This window comes from Coregonus lavaretus (genome assembly GCF_964263955.1).
Source record: "Coregonus lavaretus genome assembly, chromosome: 30".
Lineage (NCBI taxonomy): Eukaryota > Metazoa > Chordata > Actinopteri > Salmoniformes > Salmonidae > Coregonus > Coregonus lavaretus.
The window spans coordinates 26,397,719-26,418,807 of NC_140017.1; the positions used below are offsets into that span (position 1 = coordinate 26,397,719).

Below are 21,089 nucleotides of genomic sequence, written 5' to 3' on the forward strand. Positions count from 1 at the left end.
GGCCGAGTTACAGTTTTGACTTCAATCTGCTTGAAAAATTATTATTATTATTATTATTTTTATTTTTTTGTGGGTATTTTACTCCCTTTTTCTCCCCAATTTCGTGGTATCCAATTGGTAGTTACCGTCTTGTCCCATCGCTGCAACTCCCGTACGGACACGGGAGAGGCGAAGGTCGAGAGTCGTGCGTCCTCCGAAAGACAACCCAACCTAGCCGCACTGCTTCTTGACACAGTGCCCGCTTAACCCGGAAGCCAGCCGCATCAATGTGCCGGAGGAAACACTGTACACCTGGCGACCGAGTCAGCGTGCACTGCGCCTGGCTCGCTACAGTAGTCGCTAGTGCGCGATGGGACAAGAACATACCTACCCTGGACGGCGCTGGGCCAATTGTGCGCCGCCCCATGGGTCTCCCGGTCGCGACCGGCTGCGACACTGCTTGAAAATCTATGGCAAGACTTGAAAATGGTTGTCTAGCAATGATGAACAACCAATTTGACAGAGCTTGAAGAATTTTTTTAATAATAATGGACAAATATTGTATAATCCAGGTGTGCAAAGCTCTTAGAGACTTACCTAGAAAGACTCACAGCTGTAATCTCTGCCAAAGGTGCTTCTACAAAGTATTGACTCAGGGTTGTGAATACTTATGTAAATGAGATTTATCGGTATTTCATTTTCAATACATAAGTATTCAGACCCTTTACTCAGTACTTTGTTGAAGCACCTTTAGCAGCGATTACAGCATCGAGTCTTCTTGGGTATGACGCTACAAGCTTGGCACACCTGTATTTGGGGAGTTTCTCCCATTCTTCTCTGCAGATCCTTTCAAGCTCTGTCAGGTTGGATGGGGAGCATCGCTGCACAGCTATTTTCAGGTCTCTCCAGAGATGTTCGATCGAGTTCAAGTCCGGGCTCTGGCTGGGCCACTCAAGGACATTCAGAGACTTGTCCTGAAGCCACTCCTGTGTTGTCTTGGCTGTGTGCTTAGGGTCATTGTCCTGTTGGAAGGTGAACCTTCACCCCAATCTGAGGTCCTGAGCGCTCTGGAGCATGTTTTCATCAAGGATCTCTCTGTACTTTGCTCCGTTCATCTTTGCCTCTATCCTGACTAGTCTCCCAGTCCCTGCCGTTGAAAAACATCCCCACAGCATGATGCTGCCACCACCATGCTTCTCCGTAGAGATGGTGCCAGGTTTCCTCCAGACGTGAGGATTCACGCATTCAGGCCAAAGTCTGAGAGTCTTTAGGTGTCTTTTGGCAAACTCCAAGCGGTTTGTCATGTGCCTTTTACTGAGGAGTGGCTTCCGTCTGGCCACTCTACCATAAAGGCCTGATTGGTGGAGATGGTTGTCCTTCTGGAAGGTTCTCCCATCTCCACAGAGGAACTCTAGAGCTCTGTAAGAGTGACCATCGGGTTCTTGGTCACCTCCCTGACCTAGACCCTTCTCCCCCAATTGCTTAGTTTGGCTGGGCGGCCAGCTCTAGGAAGAGTCTTGGTGGTTACAAACTTCTTCCATTTAAGAATGATGGAGGCCGCTGTGTTGTTGGGGATTTTCAGTGTTGCAGAAATGTTTTGGTACCCTTCCCCAGATCTGTGCTTCGACACAATCCTGTCTCGGAGCTCTACAGACAATTCCTTCGACTTCATGGCTTAGTTTTTGCTCTGACATACACTGTCAACTGTGGGACCTTATATAGACTGGTGTTGGCCTTTCCAAATCATGTCCAATCAATTGAATTTACCACAGGTGGACTCCAGTCAAGTTGTAGAAACATCTCAAGGATAATCAACGGAAACAGGATGCACCTGAGATCAATTTTGAGTCTCATAGCAAAGGGTCTGAATACTAATGTAAATAAGGTATTTCTGTTTTTATTTTTAATACATTTGCAAAAATGTCTAAAAATCTGTTTTAGCTTTTTATTATGGGGTATAGTGTGTAGATTGCTCAGGATTTTTTGAATTTTTTATATTTGTTTTAGAATACGGGGGTCTGAATACTTTCCGAAGGTTTTGTTTAGCATAGCAACGTCAAATGAATAGAAGTATTAGAATTAACGACTGGGTCAAAACATGAGAAAATATCTAATGACCAGCCCGCTTAGATAGCAACTTCAAAATGCAAAAACAAATTTACTCGTTCAAAAAAGAAAAATGATGAAAAAATTTCATTAATATTTGTATAAATACATTGGCAACCGTTTTATAAAAGCAATAAGGCCCTCAAACCCGGGGATTATCGTGTGATAACTCCCGACTAAGGGCTGTTCTTAGGCCTGAGGCAATAATCCCTGGGTTCTTATGTCTTACTTCTTAAATAGTTCTACACACCGTTTTACTACTAATGTTCTGTTTTTTAAACTAAACATTAAATGGAGTGCACACATCATTTGTAATTAAAAACATAGTGGGGTGTTAAGGCTAGTAATTTAAATGGCTGATTATTCAGTTCATGGTTAACGTTGTGTCATGTTGATGGTCACCAACTCCTGTGGTCCTCTGTAGCTCAGCTGGTAGAGCACGCCGCTTGTAATGCCAGGGTAGTGGGTTCGATCCCCGGAACCACCCATACACAAAAATGTATGCACGCATGACTGTAAGTCGCTTTCGATAAAAGTGTCTGCTAAATGGCTTATTATTATTACTGAGGATGACCTTATCTCAACAGGCATTTAAAGTTGTCCAAGAGGGTGAACACAGCTTTATTTGACTATTCAAAAATACCTATTTGAATATGAAAATAGAATAACTTCACAACTGCTGTGTTTGAGATTATACTGTATGGTTTTGTGTTCTTGGGGGTGTAAGGTGTAGAACTTGGATTTCAGACTTTTGGTGAAACATGTATATTAAATAATGTTGTGTTCTTTTTGTAAATCCTTGTGACTCCCTTTGTCACTGTCCAGAATGTGCAGGTCTACCAGGTTCTATTACTGTGTTCAGTTTGACGTGTAACAGAATGGGTATTGAGTGTAGAAAATCACATGTTGGGCTATTAGATCTGATGAGTACATACAGTACAGGATACAGGATGCCACTGGTCACTCTGGACAGATCTGTGTGGAAGCCATGGTAACCATTGTAAAAGCATTTACTCCCATTCAAAAGGGATTCAAATTCAGTGGCGCACGGGAAGCAAATGAAAACACTTCTAATGGTTGCTTACTGCTTGCTGACAGGAACTTCAGCTCTGCCAATAAATGTTTTTATCTCTGTGTTTTTTCATTGGGGAAAAAACAATACTATATTGAAGTGGTATGTGTAAACAGTAACTAGCATCTGTAGAGATAGCATACTCTGCTGCTGCTGCTTTTGTTGGGGAGATTAGATCTCCTGATGTTGCAATTTAGGTTTGAATGTAAAATTGGTCTGGACAGTTGAGTACTTAGTTTATTGTTTACGTATGGGGTAAGGCTTTTTACCAGTAAATCTAGCAGGTACAGTATATTAATTGCCGTCCTTTAGCCTCCAGTCAAGGTGTTTTATTGGTTCAATGGCTCTCTTATGTAATTTCCTTTCCTACACACCCCCTAACCCTGACCAGAACTGAAAAGGCTGAAATGGGAGTGCTGTTTATGGCAAACTGAGCAACACCTTGTAATCAGCTGCACCATGACGACTTCTTTTTTTTCTCTCTATGCCTGTGTGACTATCCCTCCCCTCAGTCCCCTGTTTTCTCTCTCTCTAATGCTGGACTTTGTCTCCACAGCAACATATTGGGGGCGGGAAAGGTTGTGAAGTAAAGTGGCTATAAATAAGCAATTTCAAACGATCACGTTCTCCGTAGCCGATGTGAATAAGACTTTAAAGCAGGTCAACATTCACAAGGCCGCAGGGCCAGACGGATTACCAGGACGTGTACACTGAGCATGCGCTGACCAACTGGGAAGTGTCTTCACTGACATTGGCTACCGTTGTGCGTTTCGTTAATGTGCTATAAGGTAGACAGACACCTGTCAATTAACAACCTGTTAGATTAGAGATATTTATAAAGATTAGTTGGAATTCGCCACAAAAATCAGTATGACATAATTCCATTTGAAAGTCAATAGATTTCAGGCTGTGTTAAATATAATCAGATTTTCCCACTGACTGAGTAAATTACCTTGTGTTTTTCTCTCTCTCTCAGTGAGCGGTATGGATACTGTTATCGGCCTGTATGGAGAAACCGTTGAGGTGCCATGCAACAATGGAGCCCCCAAACCAAAGGACCTGTTCATGACCAAATGGAAATATGTAAGTTGTTCATATACACTGAGTGTACACAACATTAGGAACACCTTCCTAATATTGAGTTGCTCCCCCTTTTGCCCTCAGAACAGCCTCAATTCGTCGGGGCATGGACTCTACAAGGTGTCGAAAGTGTTCCACAGGGATGTTGACTCCAATGCTTCCCATTGTTGTGCCAAGTTGGCTGGATGTCCTTTGGGTGGTGAACCATTCTTGATACACACAGGAAACTGTTGAGCGTGAAGAACCCAGCAGCGTTGCAGTTCTTGACACACTCAAACAGATGTGCCTGGCACATACTACTATATCCCGTTCAAAGGCACTTAAATATTTTGTCTTGCCCATAAACTAGAAATTGATAAAAATTATTATAGAACACTACGTAATTATGCAGTTAAATTAAATCGTAAGAAAAACAACTTTATTTTATTGATTTAATTATTCAAAAAAGGTATGGAATACAGTTAAGGGCTTACTTGGTACATCTATCTCATCATGCCCATCTAGTGTGGAGGTTGACGGGAGAACAATAACAAAACCAGCTGATATTGGCAATAATTTTGCAGATTTGTTTTTACAAAGTAAACTAATTTACTGAGAAATAATGTAAACACCCATTCTTCCAAACAAGCTTTGTCCAATGGATTGATGATCATATTATGAGCAAAAAAAACTGCTCTTTTAGTCTACCATTGGTGTCAGTAGAGGAGGTGTTAAACCTATTGAAGATAGATCTTATGGACAATTATTGACTTCGCTATACTGCTCCCCAGATTGCAGCTCCACTGAAATACATATTTAACTAGTCACTAGAAAAGGGGAAATTTCCAAATGTATGGAAGCATGCTAAACTGTGTCCAATCCGAAAGACAGCAAAGAACCCATTACTCATGGCAATAGTCAACCAATCAGTCTACTTCCTTCACTCAGCAAGATATTGGAAGGTATTGTGAGTAGACAAATATGGGAGTATATGGAAAATAATCTGATCACAGCCAATCAGCATGCTTATCGCAAAAAACATTCCACCACCACTGCATTGGTTGACATGACTGACCAGTGGCTCAATGCTATGGATAATGGCAGGTTTGTGGGTGCACTATTTTTAGATTTCAGTACAGCATTTGAATTAGTGGATCATGAAATAACTTTGACAAAATTATTGCATTATGGGTTTAAGGGGGCAGCATTGAATTGGGTACAGTCATATCTAACTAACAGGAAACAGTCCACCTATATCAATGGGTCATTTTCTTCCCCTCATGCTTTAAACTGTGGAATACAGCTGCCTTGGGCCACTTCTTTACTTAAAATATACCAACTTATGCTTTATCTGAAACTCAGGCTACTATATTTGCAGATGACACTACAATTTATTACAGCAAGACAATCGGTTCAACAGGTACAGCAAGCTCTACAAGTAGATATGGGACATATCAGAGAGTGGGTTTTCCGGAACAAACTGTTTTGAACGGCAAGAAAACCCAAGGTTATGTTGGTCTGTTCCACCAGGAAAAGGTCAACACAGCATGGGATGCAATTAAGCATGGGGCGAGTACAAATTGAGGAAGTGGCAGAAACTAAACTACTAGGGGTGCAGCTAGACAACTGCTTATCATGGTCGTCTCAAATAACTAATCTATGTAAAAAAATATATATATTTTCAAAAAAACTGCATGCATGATCAGAAGGATAGCTAAATATTTACTGGGAAAGATTCTTAAGCAAACAACCCAAGCATTAATTGGGAGTCAGGTGAACTACTGTTCTGTGGTCTGGGGAAATGCATCAGTAAGTAAGATTAGGAGGCTGCAGATTGGACAGAACAAAGCAACAAGGATTGTTTAAGGTGGAGATAGGATTTTTCTGTTGTAGTCATGCACAATTCTCTTGGGTGGTCATCAATCAACAAGATAATTGAAAAAAACATGATTATTTTATTTCACAATGTACACCATTTAAAACGGCCAAACTCCATTCACAGCTATATTCAGTTGGTAAGAGACAGACATTCAGTCAATACTAGGAATAGATTGTCCACCATCTATGTGTTATCCCGGCAGAAAAGAGAAATAGGCAAAATAACATTTCGATTCAGAGCAATAAAGAAATTGAATAATTTATCTGAGCAAACCAGAAACCTTTCAATATATAAATTCAAACAATACTTTAGAACCATTTAAATATAATACATTGGAAGGTTGTGCAGGACTATGGTAGATGAAGGAACCAATTTATCTTTTCAGACTGTTAGAGTATTTATCTGGTCAATATGTCAGTGTATTATGTCTGTTGTTTGTAACAGTGTGTTATATGTGAAAATGTGATTGTATTATAAATTGTATTTTAATGTTTAAGGACTCCTTGAAGATTAGTCCAAATGAGGACTAAAAGAGATCCTAATAAAATTAAATTAAATCACCCTCTGAATGGCACACACACACAATACATGTCTCAATTGTCTCAAGGCTTAAAAATCCTTCTTTAACCTGTTTCCCCCCTTCAACTACACTTATTGAAGTGGATTTAACAAGTGACATCAATAAGGGATCATAGCTTTCACCTGTATTCACCTCTGGAAAGAGCAGGTTTTCCTAGTATTTTCATACTCTGCCTAAAGTTCACTGGGCTAATGTTGGAGAGACTGATAGAGACTGGGACAAACACATCTCTGAACCCCTGTCTGGGCACACATATACACCTTTAAGTGTATTCCCACTGGGAACACCACAAAGAGATTTAATATTTTGTATATACAGTTGAAGTCGGAAGTTTACATACACTTAGTTTGGAGTCATTAAAACTCGTTTTTCAACCACTCCACAAATTTCTTGTTAACAAACTATAGTTTTGGCAAGTCGGTTAGGACATCTACTTTGTGCATGACACAAGTAATTTTTCCAACAATTGTTTACAGACAGATTATTTCACTTATAATTCACTGTATCACAATTCCAGTGGGTCAGAAGTTTACATACACTAAGTTGACTGTGCCTTTAAACAGCTTGGAAAATTCCATAAAATGATGTCATGGCTTTAGAAGCTTCTGATAGGCTAATTGACATAATTTGAGTCAATTGGAGGTGTACCTGTGGATGTATTTCAAGGCCTACCTTCAAACTCAGAGCCTCTTTGCTTGACATCATGGGAAAATCAAAAGAAATCAGCCAAGACCTCAGAAAATAAATTGTAGACCTCCACAAGTCTGGTTCATCCTTGGGAGCAATTTTCAAACGCCTGAAGGTACCACGTTCATTTGTACAAACAATTGTACACAAGTATAAACATCATGGGACCACGCAGCCGTCATACCGCTCAGGAAGGAGATGCGTTCTGTCTCCTAGAGATGAACGTACTTTGGTGCAAAAGGTGCAAATCAATCCCAGAACAACAGCATAGGACCTTGTGAAGATGCTGGAGGAAACAGGTACAAAAGTATCTATATCCACTGTAAAACAAGTCCTATATCGACATAACCTGAAAGGCCGCTCAGCCAGGAAGAAGCCACTGCTCCAAAACCGCCATAAAAAAGCCAGACTACGGTTTGCAACTGCACATGGGGACAAAGATTTTACTTTTTTGAGAAATGTCCTCTGGTCTGATGAAACAAAAATAGAACTGTTTGGCCATAATGACCATCGTTATGTTTGGAGGAAAAAGGGGGTTGCTTGCAAGCCGAAGAACATCATCCCAACCGTGAAGCACGGGGGTGGCAGCATCATGTTGTGGGGGTGCTTTGCTGCAGGAGGGACTGGTGCACTTCACAAAATAGATGGCATCATGAGGAAGGAAAATTATGTGGATATATTGAAGCAACATCTCAAGACATCAGTCAGGAAGTTAAAGCTTGGTCACAAATGGGTCTTCCAAATGGACAATAACCCCATACTTCCAAAGTTGTGGCAAAATGGCTTAAGGACAACAAAGTCAAGGTATTGGAGTGGCCATCACAAAGCCCTGACCTCAATCCTATAGAAAATGTGTGGGCAGAACTGAAAAAGCGTGTGCGAGCAAGGAGGCCTACAAACCTGACTCAGTTACACCAGCTCTGTCAGGAGGAATGGGCCAAAATTCACCCAACTTATTGTGGGAAGCTTGCGAAAGGCTACCCGAATCGTTTGACCCAAGTTAAACAATTTAAAGGCAATGCTACCAAATACTAATTGAGTGTATGTAAACTTCTGACCCACTGGGAATGTGATGAAATAAATAAAAGCTGAAATAAATTATTCTCTCTACTATTATTATGACATTTCAAATTGTTAAAATAAAGTGGTGATCCTAACTGACCTAAGACAGTGAATGTTTACTAGGATTAAATGTCAGGAATTGTGAAAAACTGAGTTTAGATGTATTTGGCTAAGGTGTATGTATACATGTCCTCTTTACGCCTTTAAGCTTCCAGAGCAGCAACAGTGTCAAAAGAATGGTTGATATTCTAAAATAGCTATTAATAAGTCATAAACTAAGTCTATTTAGCTCCTGCACCATTAGCGGGTGCATGCTTTGTTCAATGGTTTTTATACCAAGACAGTCCTACAGTAGTGCAGCTCCGTTAGCTAAGTTTTTAAAACCCAAACTGTTTTATATTTCCAGGACAATGGAGACCTGCTGACCCAGCTTAAAGACCAGGAAGCCTCTGTCATAGCCACCGACAAGTACAAGGACCGTGTCAGTATGGCCGAAAACTCCAGCCTGCTGATTGCTGCAGCAACACTGAAGGACGAGAAGACTTTCACCTGCATGGTTGTGGCTGGGACTGACATCTCAGAATACCCTGTCAAACTCCTTATCCACAGTGGGTACATAAGGGCAATAGTGCAGCCATACTAATGCATGCTATGGAATGGGCCTTTGAGGTACAATTAAATGATGTGCTGTGCTGTGTGATATTATTATGGATAGCCCTGGTGATAGTGAGTGCTCTCTGAGATGCCTACAGCTAGTTAATGTTATTAACTGTGTTCTACAGAGGCTCCAACCGGAGTGGAGATCACAGCCCTAGCCGCGGAGCTGAAGATTGGCAAGCCAACCCAGGTAGGTTCATCATATGCTTTGCTTATGCCTACATTATATTAAGCAGGAATATCAAGGGAAATCCTTAATTGGAGATGAAGTATCTTGAGGCAAACTGAAGAAGGACGGTGCTGCTGGATTGATGAGTGCTTTGAAGTGATCCTGATGAATTAGTAAACAGCAGAATATCCTCCAATTAAAACAACCATGGGATCTATGAGGGGGTTTAAAATGCTTTGGGCATTTCATGCTACATGGGGGGGAGTTCACAAATGCAATAGAGGCACCACAGATGAGAGCTAGTTGATGAGAGCACAGATATATGATCAATTAAGCAACAAAAATATTTGCATTTTATTGGGCTACTTTCATAACATAAGGATTTTCCAACCTTTCGTATGCCCTTGTGGATTTTTCTAAAAGAGGATTCTGCTGCTTTTTTCCTCACATTGGTTTATCGTCTACACAGCTAGGGCAGTGCAGCGCCCCTGATGCCAACCCAGCTGCCAGCATCACATGGTTCAAGAACAAGAAACCTCTGGTGGCTGATGGGGAAGGTACGTTATTGAAATTCTGATGGATTATTTACAAGTAGTAAACAACTGCAGGGGGTTGAAGATTGCACATTCACACATTTCACTTGTTTGGTGTGAGATTCCACAAGAACCGAGTAGTGAAATATCACCTCTAGAGCTACATATTTTCTTCAATTCTCATAAATGTGTCTGTTTCTACAGGATCCAAAATGTCAGTGACTTGGTGATCATATTATTGTTTATCTGTGTGTCTGTAGGCTACTCTGTAACCATACCATTTCTAATCAGTATGGTTGTGATTTGTAGGCATTATAATCAGTTCCAACGTGAAGGTGGACGAAGTCACTGGCCTCACCACCACCTCCTCCACTCTGCAGTACACAGCTGAGAAGGGAGACACAGGCGCTCTGTTCACCTGCGGGGCCCTGAATGTCTTGTCCTCTCCAGTCTCCTTCACTGTCACCTGTAAGTAACCAGAGAGCCACCAAACTACTCCAACTACCCAAACTAGCCCAACTGCCCCAAAGACCTAAACTTACCAAACCAACCTCAAACTGCCCCAACTACCCTTACTACCTAAACTACCCAAGCTGCTCCAACTACCGTAACTGTCTCAACTAACCGACACAACTTCGCTAACCGCTGGTTGTCCTAGGAAGGCTATTGATCTGCTATCAGCTTCAACAGTCAGCAGTCAGTGTATCGACAACCATATTGATGGCTGTTTTATTTTCAAGTTATAGTCGGATAATGTGTGCCTCTATGGCTCTTTTCTTGCAGCCCAGACAGACAACAATAATGACACCATAATGGCACTAATTTAAAAATGAGGTGAGCATGAGTCTGTTGTGGGAGTGATTCGGAGCGTAGTATTCGAGGAATAGCATAGTCGTTGTTATTAGCTCGAAATGGCCATTTAAATAGGACAGGGCTCAGAGGCTGTTTGAATCCTGTTTTTAAAGAAATGTGTGCAATTTGGCTCGTCTGGAGCAGCACTATTGACGTTTGAAAGGAGCTTTTTGTCTAGAGCCTCGGAGTGTGACTGCCGTTCGAACAACTCCACTGCTGCATTCAAAAGCAGCCATCGCCACAGGAACACACTCAGAAATGGAGTGTACAGCCCTGAGGACTTCACTAGCTTGGCTAGTCTGCTCACTGTGATGGTCTCAGAAGCCCTGTCTGCCCAGGGTTACTGTGTGCCAGGTCTCAGCCTGACTGTGTCCTCCTCCTCTCTGACCCCTGTTCTCTCTCACATGTTCTGTCTCTCTGTCCTCTCCGTACAGACCCCACAGAGAGGGTCAGTCTGCATGTCATTTCGAAAGGGCCCCTTATGGAAGGAGACAACGTGACTCTGAAGTGCAAGGCCGACGGGAACCCACCTCCCACCAGCTTCAACTTCCACATTAAGGCAAGCTCTCAATGATATGACTCCACAACCCTCCCACACAACCAGAAACCCTACCTGGCATATGTCCTTAGTTCCTACTCTGACCCCTTTAATTACTTGCCTTCTACTGCCATTGTCTCGTTAACCCAGTCAAACCCTACACCTGGTCAAACTCTACACATCCTACACCATCCACCCTGTCTGTGAAGAGCTACATTAACCTTGCCCATCTGAGAGTTTCAAAATGTATCCTTATGTTCCTAAAGGGAGAGGTGGTGAAGGTGGAGAACTCTGACTCCTACACTGTGACTGATGTCACACGTGACAGCACAGGGGAATACAAGTGTTCTATAATCGACAATGCCAAGATGGAAGACTCAAAGAACATTACCATCAATTGTAAGTCACTCTTTATCTACAGATATCTTGATCAATGGTTTAAGCTATCGATTATGCGTTCTTCAATTAAGTTACGTATTATCTTAAACTGAGATACTGCCAGCAGTTTCTTTAATGATGCTAGGCCAGCAATGGATTCATGGGAAATACCAGCCATAATGATAGCCCACTTCCTGCTGCTATAGATTTCATTTGGAAGTGTGTGGGAAATTACTCATCATCTAATTCATAATTACTTTTTTGTCCGGCTGTATAAAGGGTTAGTTTGCTCAAAGGGGAACATTGTCAGAGTATATTTTCGTTCTATAGAGAATAGAAGCCGAGCATCTCCTCTCACGCTGTGAGGTGAAAATGCTTGGAGAGCTCAGGTCCTTTAATGTGTTAAATAAGCTGGATCAATGGGGAGGTGCTGGGGCTTCTGTAGGGAGCTGATATGGTTTTCAACAGGAGTGCTGTGGCCCATTCTCCTCCAGGCTGTTAAACTGCCTGTTTATAGTGTGTCCTCCTCCTCCTCTTCCTCCCTTCCTCCTCCTCCTCCTCCCCTCCTCCTCCTCCTCCTCCCTCCCTTCCTCCTACTCCTCCCTTCCTCCCTTTCAGACCTGGATATGAGTTTGAGCCCCTCAGGGAAGGTGTTGAAGAGCGTCGGAGAAAGCTTGGCTCTGACCCTGCAGACCGATGCATCTGGAGAACTCAAGGTGTCCTGGACTAAGGTAAGACTAAACAGTACCGAAGTTATTATAAGGCCTAGATTTATGTTTTTGGTTGGAAATGCGTGCTAAAACGTTCTCAAAGCAATAAGATGACTTCAACGTGTTTTTCATCAGTTTAAGGTAGGTAAAGGTAGCCTAGCGGTTAAGAGCATTGGGCCAGTAACCGACAGGTTGCTGGTTCAAATCCCTGAGCCGACTATGTGAAAAATATGTTGATGCACCCTTGAGCAAGGCACTTAACCCTAATTTCTCCTGTAAGTCACACTGGATAAGAGTGTCTACACTGTAAATGTAATGGTTGCTCTTGTTCAATCATTCCAGGACAATGGCAAGCTGGACATAAGACCCAAGTTTGACAAGCTGACCTTCTCTGATTCTGGAAAGTATGAGGTTGTGGTCACCATGGGCGCTCTCATCAAGAAAGCTTATTTCGAGCTGGTTGTTGAAGGTAAAGACTGTGACATTTACTCAGTTAAGACTTTTGTGCTGTTACTGGGCACATTCAACACTGTTTCTCAAAAATATATTTTTGTACTTGTTCCTAATGATAGAGATTTTTATTCAAAGATCCCAATTCCCCAGTGGATGGCTTTCACTTAAGGAAGAGGCTTTCACCATATTTGTTTGTGTTGTCCATATCTCATGTGGTGTTGTGGCATGGCATGGTGCGATCATTTTCTTGTTCGTTCTGGTGTAGCTGAGGAGGCCGTGCATCTTCTTGCAGGTGTTCCAGTCATTCGGCGGGTGGCCAAGCAGCGTGGCGAGGACGGCCAGCACAAGGTACTGACCTGCGAGGCTGAGGGCTCGCCCAAACCCACCGTGGCCTGGAGCATCAACGGCACCTCGGTATGAACAAACACAGACATCTTCACTAAGGCGCCAGGACACTCCACTGACACACAGGAGGCACCATTACACTTCACACCCACAGAACACTTATTATACAGACCACACATACTGTATTTATCCATCAGTTACTGTAAAATGCACAACACCCTTATCTGTCTTGGAATTGCAGCAAAGACTCAGAAAATCATTAGTCTATCTGTAATTCTCTCAAAGCAACACTTTGTGCCATGCACCCATTTTTCTGTGGACAGAACGGAACACACAAATCCTCGACATCTTTCCGAATGTGTTACTGCCAATATGAAAGCAGCTCCTGACCTTATAAAAATAGTCAATTTAAGCTTCCTTTTATTGGAATCTGTCAGGAATCCAGGGAACTCTAAATCTGGGAGGTTTACAGTCAATGAACCTTTGGATGTCTTTGTAGTGAATCAGTGCTTGTGGTATTTTACTGTCCACACTCAATTTCTGACAGACAGAAACTTCCCCCATAATATTTTTCACCATGTTACTATTTGTGACTTCCTAAGTAACTTCTCTTCTTGAAACTTTCCTGACTGACACTTTCCAAATGGATGGCCTCAGTGTTTTTGTAGATAGGTTTCCTTCTCTCAGATGCACACCACGTTTATTATGCATTAGTCTGTCATGAAGACAAAGGCTTTTTGTTCTTGGCGTACCTGTGTGTGCACTGATAGAACAGCTACACAATGAGCCAGCGTGAGATGATGTGCAACTGTCAGTTTGTGTGTGTGTGTGTGTGTGTGTGGGTGCATGTGCGTGGTCATGGCCGATGACCACGCACATGCACACACCCATTGGGTCTGCATGACTAATCCAATCCAAAGCTGCACTGACCTCTTTCAATGACTATTCTAAGGCTGAGTCACTCACACACAGTAATTTAGTCACAGCCCACATTGCTGCACATCTGGGGACAAACACACCAGTGCATTCAAAGTTTAGTATTTCATCTCTTATTGTGTGATAAAGAGTTCTTTAAAACCTGTTCACAGTAAATAGGATAAGCTTAGTGCAGGCTCTTTTCATAGTAGACGTACCATATCGTATTCTTAGAAGATGTGAAAAGGGTGTTGGCTGTTTGCGTGTGTCTGGGGGTTTCTCTAGTCCCCTCCCTATATGCCCTGAAGGTACTCCTTATCAGGAGGAGGTTGAGCCTCACAAAAATACAACACCACCTCCTAGTGGTAGTACATGAAATGCACATATTTTATTTGATTCTAGCAATGTTCATTATGCCATGGAATAATATAAGATTCCATATATTCCTCGCAATAGATTTATATGATATGCATCTTTGTGCTATTACTGAAGAGGAAGCAGCTATGTTCTGCCATAGTTAAATCTCTATCAGATACACAAGATATAAGATAAGCCATTGTACACTAACTAACTGCGTCTATTTAATTTTCAGGCTGATGAGAGTCCCTATGTCAATGGGAAGATCACACACAAGCTAACCATTGTGCCTACAGTCAACCTGACCGTCATCTGCACTGTGTCCAATGAGTTTGGCCAGGACACCAGGGCTATTAACGTGTCGACCTGTAAGTACAGTGTGGTGGTATGGCCTACAATTCCCTGCCCTATCCTCTTCCTTCCTCTCTAAAGGGTAACTCACTAATCCTTGTGTGGGTCTGGTATATCACCCTCTCCCGACGCTAACATACTCACCAACTGTCGTATGCATGATGATTAGTCAAAAAGTATGGAAATGCTTTATGGAGGGAACCTTGGCCATGGGGACCTAGTTCTGGTCTCTAGCCAACCTAAAACATGCTACTATGCATACTGGGCATACTATGCATGCTCCTTGGCAATAATAATCTCCCTTTGGTTTCTGCTGTATTTGATTAGATAAATCAGTACAGACAGCCATATCTCACTCATCTTTGTGTGTTTGGAAAGGCATTTGTCCCTTTTTTAAATTCTTCTCCCTCACTTTTGGTCTGTTTGTCGGGATGCTGGACTCTATCCTTTCCCCTCTCTGCGTCACATTCTCAGTTTGCATGCGACTGGAAAATCTACACAACTCACAGCGTGTTACACTCAATCTAGAGTCTAACATAGCCAATAACGTCTGACCAATGACATTATACAGTATACTTAATTTATTTCTGGGTTGGACGTTAATATCACTTTATATCTGATTTCAGTATTTGAGGAGGTGAGAATGGATAAACAAGGTAAGTTGTGATGGTCTTCTTTATCATTTCCTGTAGCAAGAGGGAGGAGAGGAGGGATTCTGTAGAAAATATATAGGATTCCCAGAGAAAGTGGAATATGCTATTGTGCATTATACCCTTCAGAGCACAATCTCAGATTAACAGCATCCAGAAATGTCCCCACTGATGAAACGCTGTTGAACAACAAGATGTGGTGCTGGGGATGTTGGAAATATTTGGTAAGATAAACATACAAATTCTGAGGATCAGAAGGAGTGGAGCCACCAGCATCCTGACAAAATCTCTCAATGTTATCCATCCTTTCATTTGCCAAAATGTTATTACACGTTCACAAGGAACAGATCCCATTTTCACACATGGCTTAGGGATAAACTGGGTTTGCATACTGTACGTATGTAGTCAGTGATACATTTATCTAAATCATAATACAGAAGGTTACAAATTGTATAACAACCATCTAATTTTGCGGCATGAATGTGTATACCTTATTAATTCATTCATATGTATTCATTGACGTTTATACACAGGTTTGGTGAGTAACTTTTTACATGTAATCAGTTATATGTAATCTGATTACAAAGAAAAACTAACTGTAATTAGTTACGTTACCATCAAAAATATTGTAATCAGATTACATATCATTTGAAAAAACTAGATGGTCCCGTGTGGCTCAGTTGGTAGAGCATGGCACTTGCAACGCCAGGGTTGTGGGTTTGATTCCCACAGGGGACCAGTATGAATGAAAATGTATGCACTCATTAAATCGCTCTGGATAAGAGTGTCTGCAAAATAACACAAATGTAGATCATTACCTATTGGATTACATTTAGAATGGATGATTGTGAAAAAATACATTATGACACCTTTCTATTTTATTAATGACATTCAATTCAGCATTGAAAAAAGGCACGTTTAACTCCATTGGTCAAGGCCTCCCACAGTGAAAAAGCTGAAATTCACTACTTTCATTAATCTGCTTACACTGCCCTCATATTTAGCTTCACATTTAAGTGTTTTACCATTTTATTTTCAGGACAACCATGGCTACAAGTGGAACACAAAACAATGGCTTGTGAGCGTCATAATGCAAAACGTGTTAGTGAGGGTCTCAGCCAGTGAAGGCTGCTGAGGGGAGGCTCATAATAATGACTGGAACGGAGCAAATGGAATGGCATCAAACACATGTAAACCATGAGTTTGACGTATTTGATAGCATTCCACCTATTCCGCTCCAGCCATTACCACAAGCCCGTCCTCCCCAGTTAAGGTGCCACCAACCTCCTGTGGTCTCAGCATTATACTGTATGGATGAGTCATAACAGGTTGTAGCTCAAACCATTTGGACTTTACAGACATTTTTTGTGAGAAGAACCGTTTTTGTGATCCGCCCTTGTCTCATAAACACCGCTCTAGCTCAGCCCCCGTTACTCACACACAGTAATGGTTAGTATCAGCGGATGCAGAAGAAATAGACTAATCCAATGCCGCAATGTTTAAAAGGGGTTAGAAGTCCAAAACGCACCGGCGTGACCGTGGGACTCAAGTTAAGTTTGTTCCACCTGAGCGTTTTACTTGCCATTACTGTGATATGTTGTTGTTGTTTAATTACCTTAGTCGAATGCACTGACTGTAAGTCGCTCTGGATATCAGAAGTCGGCTGGCACAATGGTGTGATAAGAGTGTCTGCTAAATGACCAAAATGTAAATATTTTGCAAGTGTTGATTTTACATTTACATGTAGGTAATTTATCAGACACTCTTATCACACCATTATGCCAGCAGACTTCTGATACCAAGGTGAAATGGGGACACAAAATTGTGAACCGCTATAAAAAAAATGGTATAGAAAAGTTTTTTTACAAATATATTTTCTTTTGGGGAATAAATTACAGACCCAGAAAATATATTGTTACCAAATACATTGGATGAAGTAGTTCAGGCCGATGAAATACAAATTACTAAATATTCAAAAGTAATTGAAATAAAGGATTACATTCAGAAAGTAGCACACCCAACACTGTTTATATATACATGTACGTAAATGTCTTTTTTTACAGTCTCTTCATTTGCAGAATGTTCTCTCTCCTAGTTTCTGATGTTTTTCCTTTCTATCTGTGCCTTTACAGACTCATCAGATGAGGGTGACACAACAAAGTTGGTGGTGGGAGTTATTGTGGGTCTGCTCCTGGCCACTGTAGTTGTGGGCCTAGCATACTGGCTGTACATGAAGAAATCCAAGTAAGTGCATCAAATCAAAATGCCATTCATATATAGCATGTTATGGTGATGTATGTATTATTATTGGAGGGCTGTGATTTGTGTTAAACAATCTGATTTGTGTTAAAAGGCAAGGCAGCTGGAAGACCGGTGAGAAGGAGGATGGATCCACTGAGGAGAGCAATAAACTGGAGGAGAAAATAGAGGAGAAGCTGGAGGAGAACAGCCAGAAAGTTGAGGTGTAAAGAAAAGGAATGTTTAAAGAATGAGAAAAAAAAGGGTAAAGAACTTGTCTTGAAAAACAGACCTACTACTGTATATTAGAATATTTACTTCTTATGTTTTAGATAACATTATCACTTTTTCTTTTTTTCTGCAGTGCGGAAGCGGCAACTAGAAGCTTTTGCACACTTCTGTTAAAATTTGAAAAGGGGGCATTGAATTGGATGAAGATCATTTGGATTCGGACTTATGCACACAACTTTAAATCCTCTCAATATTGAAAGAAAAAAACTGGCTAAATGAAAGGATATGTGTTGTACATAAGCCTAAATTGTCTACTCTATGGATAAAATGCATTAACTTTCCTACTATAATAGTTTTTGTTACATGTGTTGGTTAAGAGGGATTTGGTCAAATTTAGAACAATTACAATTGGAGTGTTTGGCTTGGATTTAATTAATGTTATTGCTGGTAGAATTACTACTGGACCAGTTGCCTTTTCTGTAAGGATGTGTACATTGGCCTATACCTCCCTGACTCTCAATGCATCCAGGAAGAGCTGAAGGTCTTCACCGCTGTTACGTCTCAGTTCCATATCATCAACACAACCAAACACAGTCAGTACAAGCTGTACATTTTGCAGTACATTTTGTCCGTTTTTAATGGCATATACACTGCCATTTTGTGTAGTCTCCATTGGGAAAATAAACGGTAGAACATTTTAATGAAAGGGCTAAGGGTATAGGCTACATAACCAGCTTTGGGTGTTGTAAGGTAATATGAGTTAAGCATTAAACCAAGATGCATCGCCTTGCATTGCAGGAAGTAGAAGATCTGTTGTACAAATTATTTCATGACATGTTACATGGTTCCTGTTTATTTTTTGTACATTTTTATCATCAAAAGTATCAGAAGATTGATGCTGTTTAGGCATTCATTACACTCTGACCATCTGTGTATCAGTGGGTTGTGTTTAGTTTGGACATAACCACTACATTACAGAATGTCTTATCTCAGTTGTGTTCATAGTGTTTATTTCTGTGCTTTCATGTCATTTTTAATGTGGAAAGGGACAAGTTGTCCAGCAGTTGTATACTTCACAACTTAGGTCAGGGTTATGAGCAGCATTTAATGAACCTGTAAATATATCAGACCTGGATGTAATTGTGATATGTTTTGGTTATTTTTCACTATTTATATTGTTCAAGGTTAGCATCTCTGTTAGTTATATTCAGTTATTCTCACAAATTTCACCACTTAGCTTTAAAGGTACTGAACAATTGATAGTAATTTCTTGCAGGTATTTGACAATAATAATTATAATGTAAGCCTTCTGTGGATTTTGAGCCTTCTGTGGATTTCTATGATATTTATCACATGATATCTTGAACTGTCAGCTTGCTGTTTGTTTCCTACGTTGTAGTTAATGTGAAACCATCAAATTGGAAATAAGACCAAAGAGGGTAAATATTGCCATGCAAGTATTGTAAATACTGGCTTTTGTTTTTGTACTTTTGTTTAAAATAAAGTGTAGCCTACATTTTGAAGAAAGTTGTTAAAGAATGTTTTGTTGGCTCTGTCATTCTATTCACACTACATCCTAAAAATTATCGCCCATCGGGCATCATCAAGAATATGTACATACATACAGTGGGGAGAACAAGTATTTGATACACTGCCGATTTTGCAGGTTTTCCTACTTACAAAGCATGTAGAGGTCTGTAATTTTTATCATAGGTACACTTCAACTGTGAGAGACGGAATCTAAAACAAAAATCCAGAAAATCACATTGTATGATTTTTAAGTAATTAATTTGCATTTTATTGGATGACATAAGTATTTGATCACCTACCAACCAGTAAGAATTCCGGCTCTCACAGACCTGTTAGTTTTTCTTTAAGAAGCCCTCCTGTTCTCCACTCATTACCTGTATTAACTGCACCTGTTTGAACTTGTTACCTGTATAAAATACACCTGTCCACACACTCAATCAAACAGACTCCAACCTCTCCAAAATGGCCAAGACCAGAGAGCTGTGTAAGGACATCAGGGATAAAATTGTAGATCTGCACAAGGCTGGGATGGGCTACAGGACAATAGGCAAGCAGCTTGGTGAGAAGGCAACAACTGTTGGCGCAATTATTAGAAAATTGAAGAAGTTCAAGATGACGGTCAATCACCCTCGGTCTGGGGCTCCATGCAAGATCTGACCTTGTGGGGCATCAATGATCATGAGGAAGGTGAGGGATCAGCCCAGAACTACACGGCAGGACCTGGTCAATGACCTGAAGAGAGCTGGGACCACAGTCTCAAAGAAAACCATTAGTAACACACTACGCCGTCATGGATTAAAATCCTGCAGCGCACGCAAGGTCCCCCTGCTCAAGCCAGCGCATGTCCAGGCCTGTCTGAAGTTTGCCAATGACCATCTGGATGATCCAGAGGAGGAATGGGGGAAGGTCATGTGGTCTCATGAGACAAAAATAGAGCTTTTTGGTCTAAACTCCACTCGCCGTGTTTGGAGGAAGAAGAAGGATGAGTACAACCCCAAGAACACCATCCCAACCGTGAAGCATGGAGGTGGAAACATCATTCTTTGGGGATGCTTTTCTGCAAAGGGGTCAGGATGACTGCACCGTATTGAGGGGAGGATGGATGGGGCCATGTATCGCGAGATCTTGGCCAACAACCTCCTTCCCTCAGTAAGAGCATTGAAGATGGGTCGTGGCTGGGTCTTCCAGCATGACAACGACCCGAAACACACAGCCAGGGCAACTAAGGAGTGGCTCCGTAAGAGGCATCTCAAGGTCCTGGAGTGGCCTAGCCATTCTCCAGACCTGAACCCAATAGAAAATCTTTGGAGGGAGCTGAAAGTCCGTATTGCCCAGTGACAGCCCCGAAACCTGAAGGATCTGGAGAAGGTCTGTATGGAGGAGTGGGCCAAAATCCCTGCTGCAGTGTGTGCAAACCTGGTCAAGACCTATAGGAAACGTATGATCTCTGTAATTGCAAACAAAGGTTTCTGTACCAAATATTAAGTTCTGCTTTTCTGATGTATCAAATACTCATGTCATCCAATAAAATGCAAATTATTTACTTAAAAATCATACAATGTGATTTTCTGGATTTTTGTTTTAGATTCCGTCTCTCACAGTTGAAGTGTACCTATGATAAAAATTACAGACCTCTACATGCTTTGTAAGTAGGAAAACCTGCAAAATCGGCAGTGTATCAAATACTTGTTCTCCCCACTGTATATACACCCCAAAATCCCAGAGAATCATTCTCTATTAATCCCTATCATCCATAAA

The 21,089-nt window shown here is 41.3% G+C and overlaps 1 protein-coding gene across 2 annotated transcripts in view; it reads left to right on the forward strand.

Moving 5' to 3' along the window:
• LOC311105609 (CD166 antigen homolog A-like) overlaps window positions 1-19,334 on the forward strand; it is a 59,491-nt gene extending 40,157 nt beyond the window's left edge. Inside the window, exons 2-16 of one of the 2 annotated variants that reach the window (XM_084147806.1) lie at window positions 4,134-4,240; window positions 8,831-9,032; window positions 9,207-9,271; window positions 9,720-9,807; window positions 10,093-10,251; window positions 11,070-11,194; window positions 11,440-11,572; window positions 12,170-12,282; window positions 12,604-12,730; window positions 13,007-13,128; window positions 14,567-14,699; window positions 15,309-15,338; window positions 17,465-17,576; window positions 17,686-17,835; window positions 17,935-19,334. In XM_084147806.1, the coding sequence (XP_084003932.1) occupies window positions 4,134-4,240; window positions 8,831-9,032; window positions 9,207-9,271; window positions 9,720-9,807; window positions 10,093-10,251; window positions 11,070-11,194; window positions 11,440-11,572; window positions 12,170-12,282; window positions 12,604-12,730; window positions 13,007-13,128; window positions 14,567-14,699; window positions 15,309-15,338; window positions 17,465-17,576; window positions 17,686-17,800 (1,631 nt within the window). In that variant the 3' untranslated portion in view covers window positions 17,801-17,835; window positions 17,935-19,334. Of the gene's footprint in view, window positions 1-4,133; window positions 4,241-8,830; window positions 9,033-9,206; window positions 9,272-9,719; window positions 9,808-10,092; window positions 10,252-11,069; window positions 11,195-11,439; window positions 11,573-12,169; window positions 12,283-12,603; window positions 12,731-12,979; window positions 13,129-14,566; window positions 14,700-15,308; window positions 15,339-17,464; window positions 17,577-17,685; window positions 17,836-17,934 lie in introns of both variants that reach the window. The other variant, XM_084147805.1, reaches the window with a different exon arrangement.
• Window positions 19,335-21,089: the final 1,755 nt, after the last annotated feature.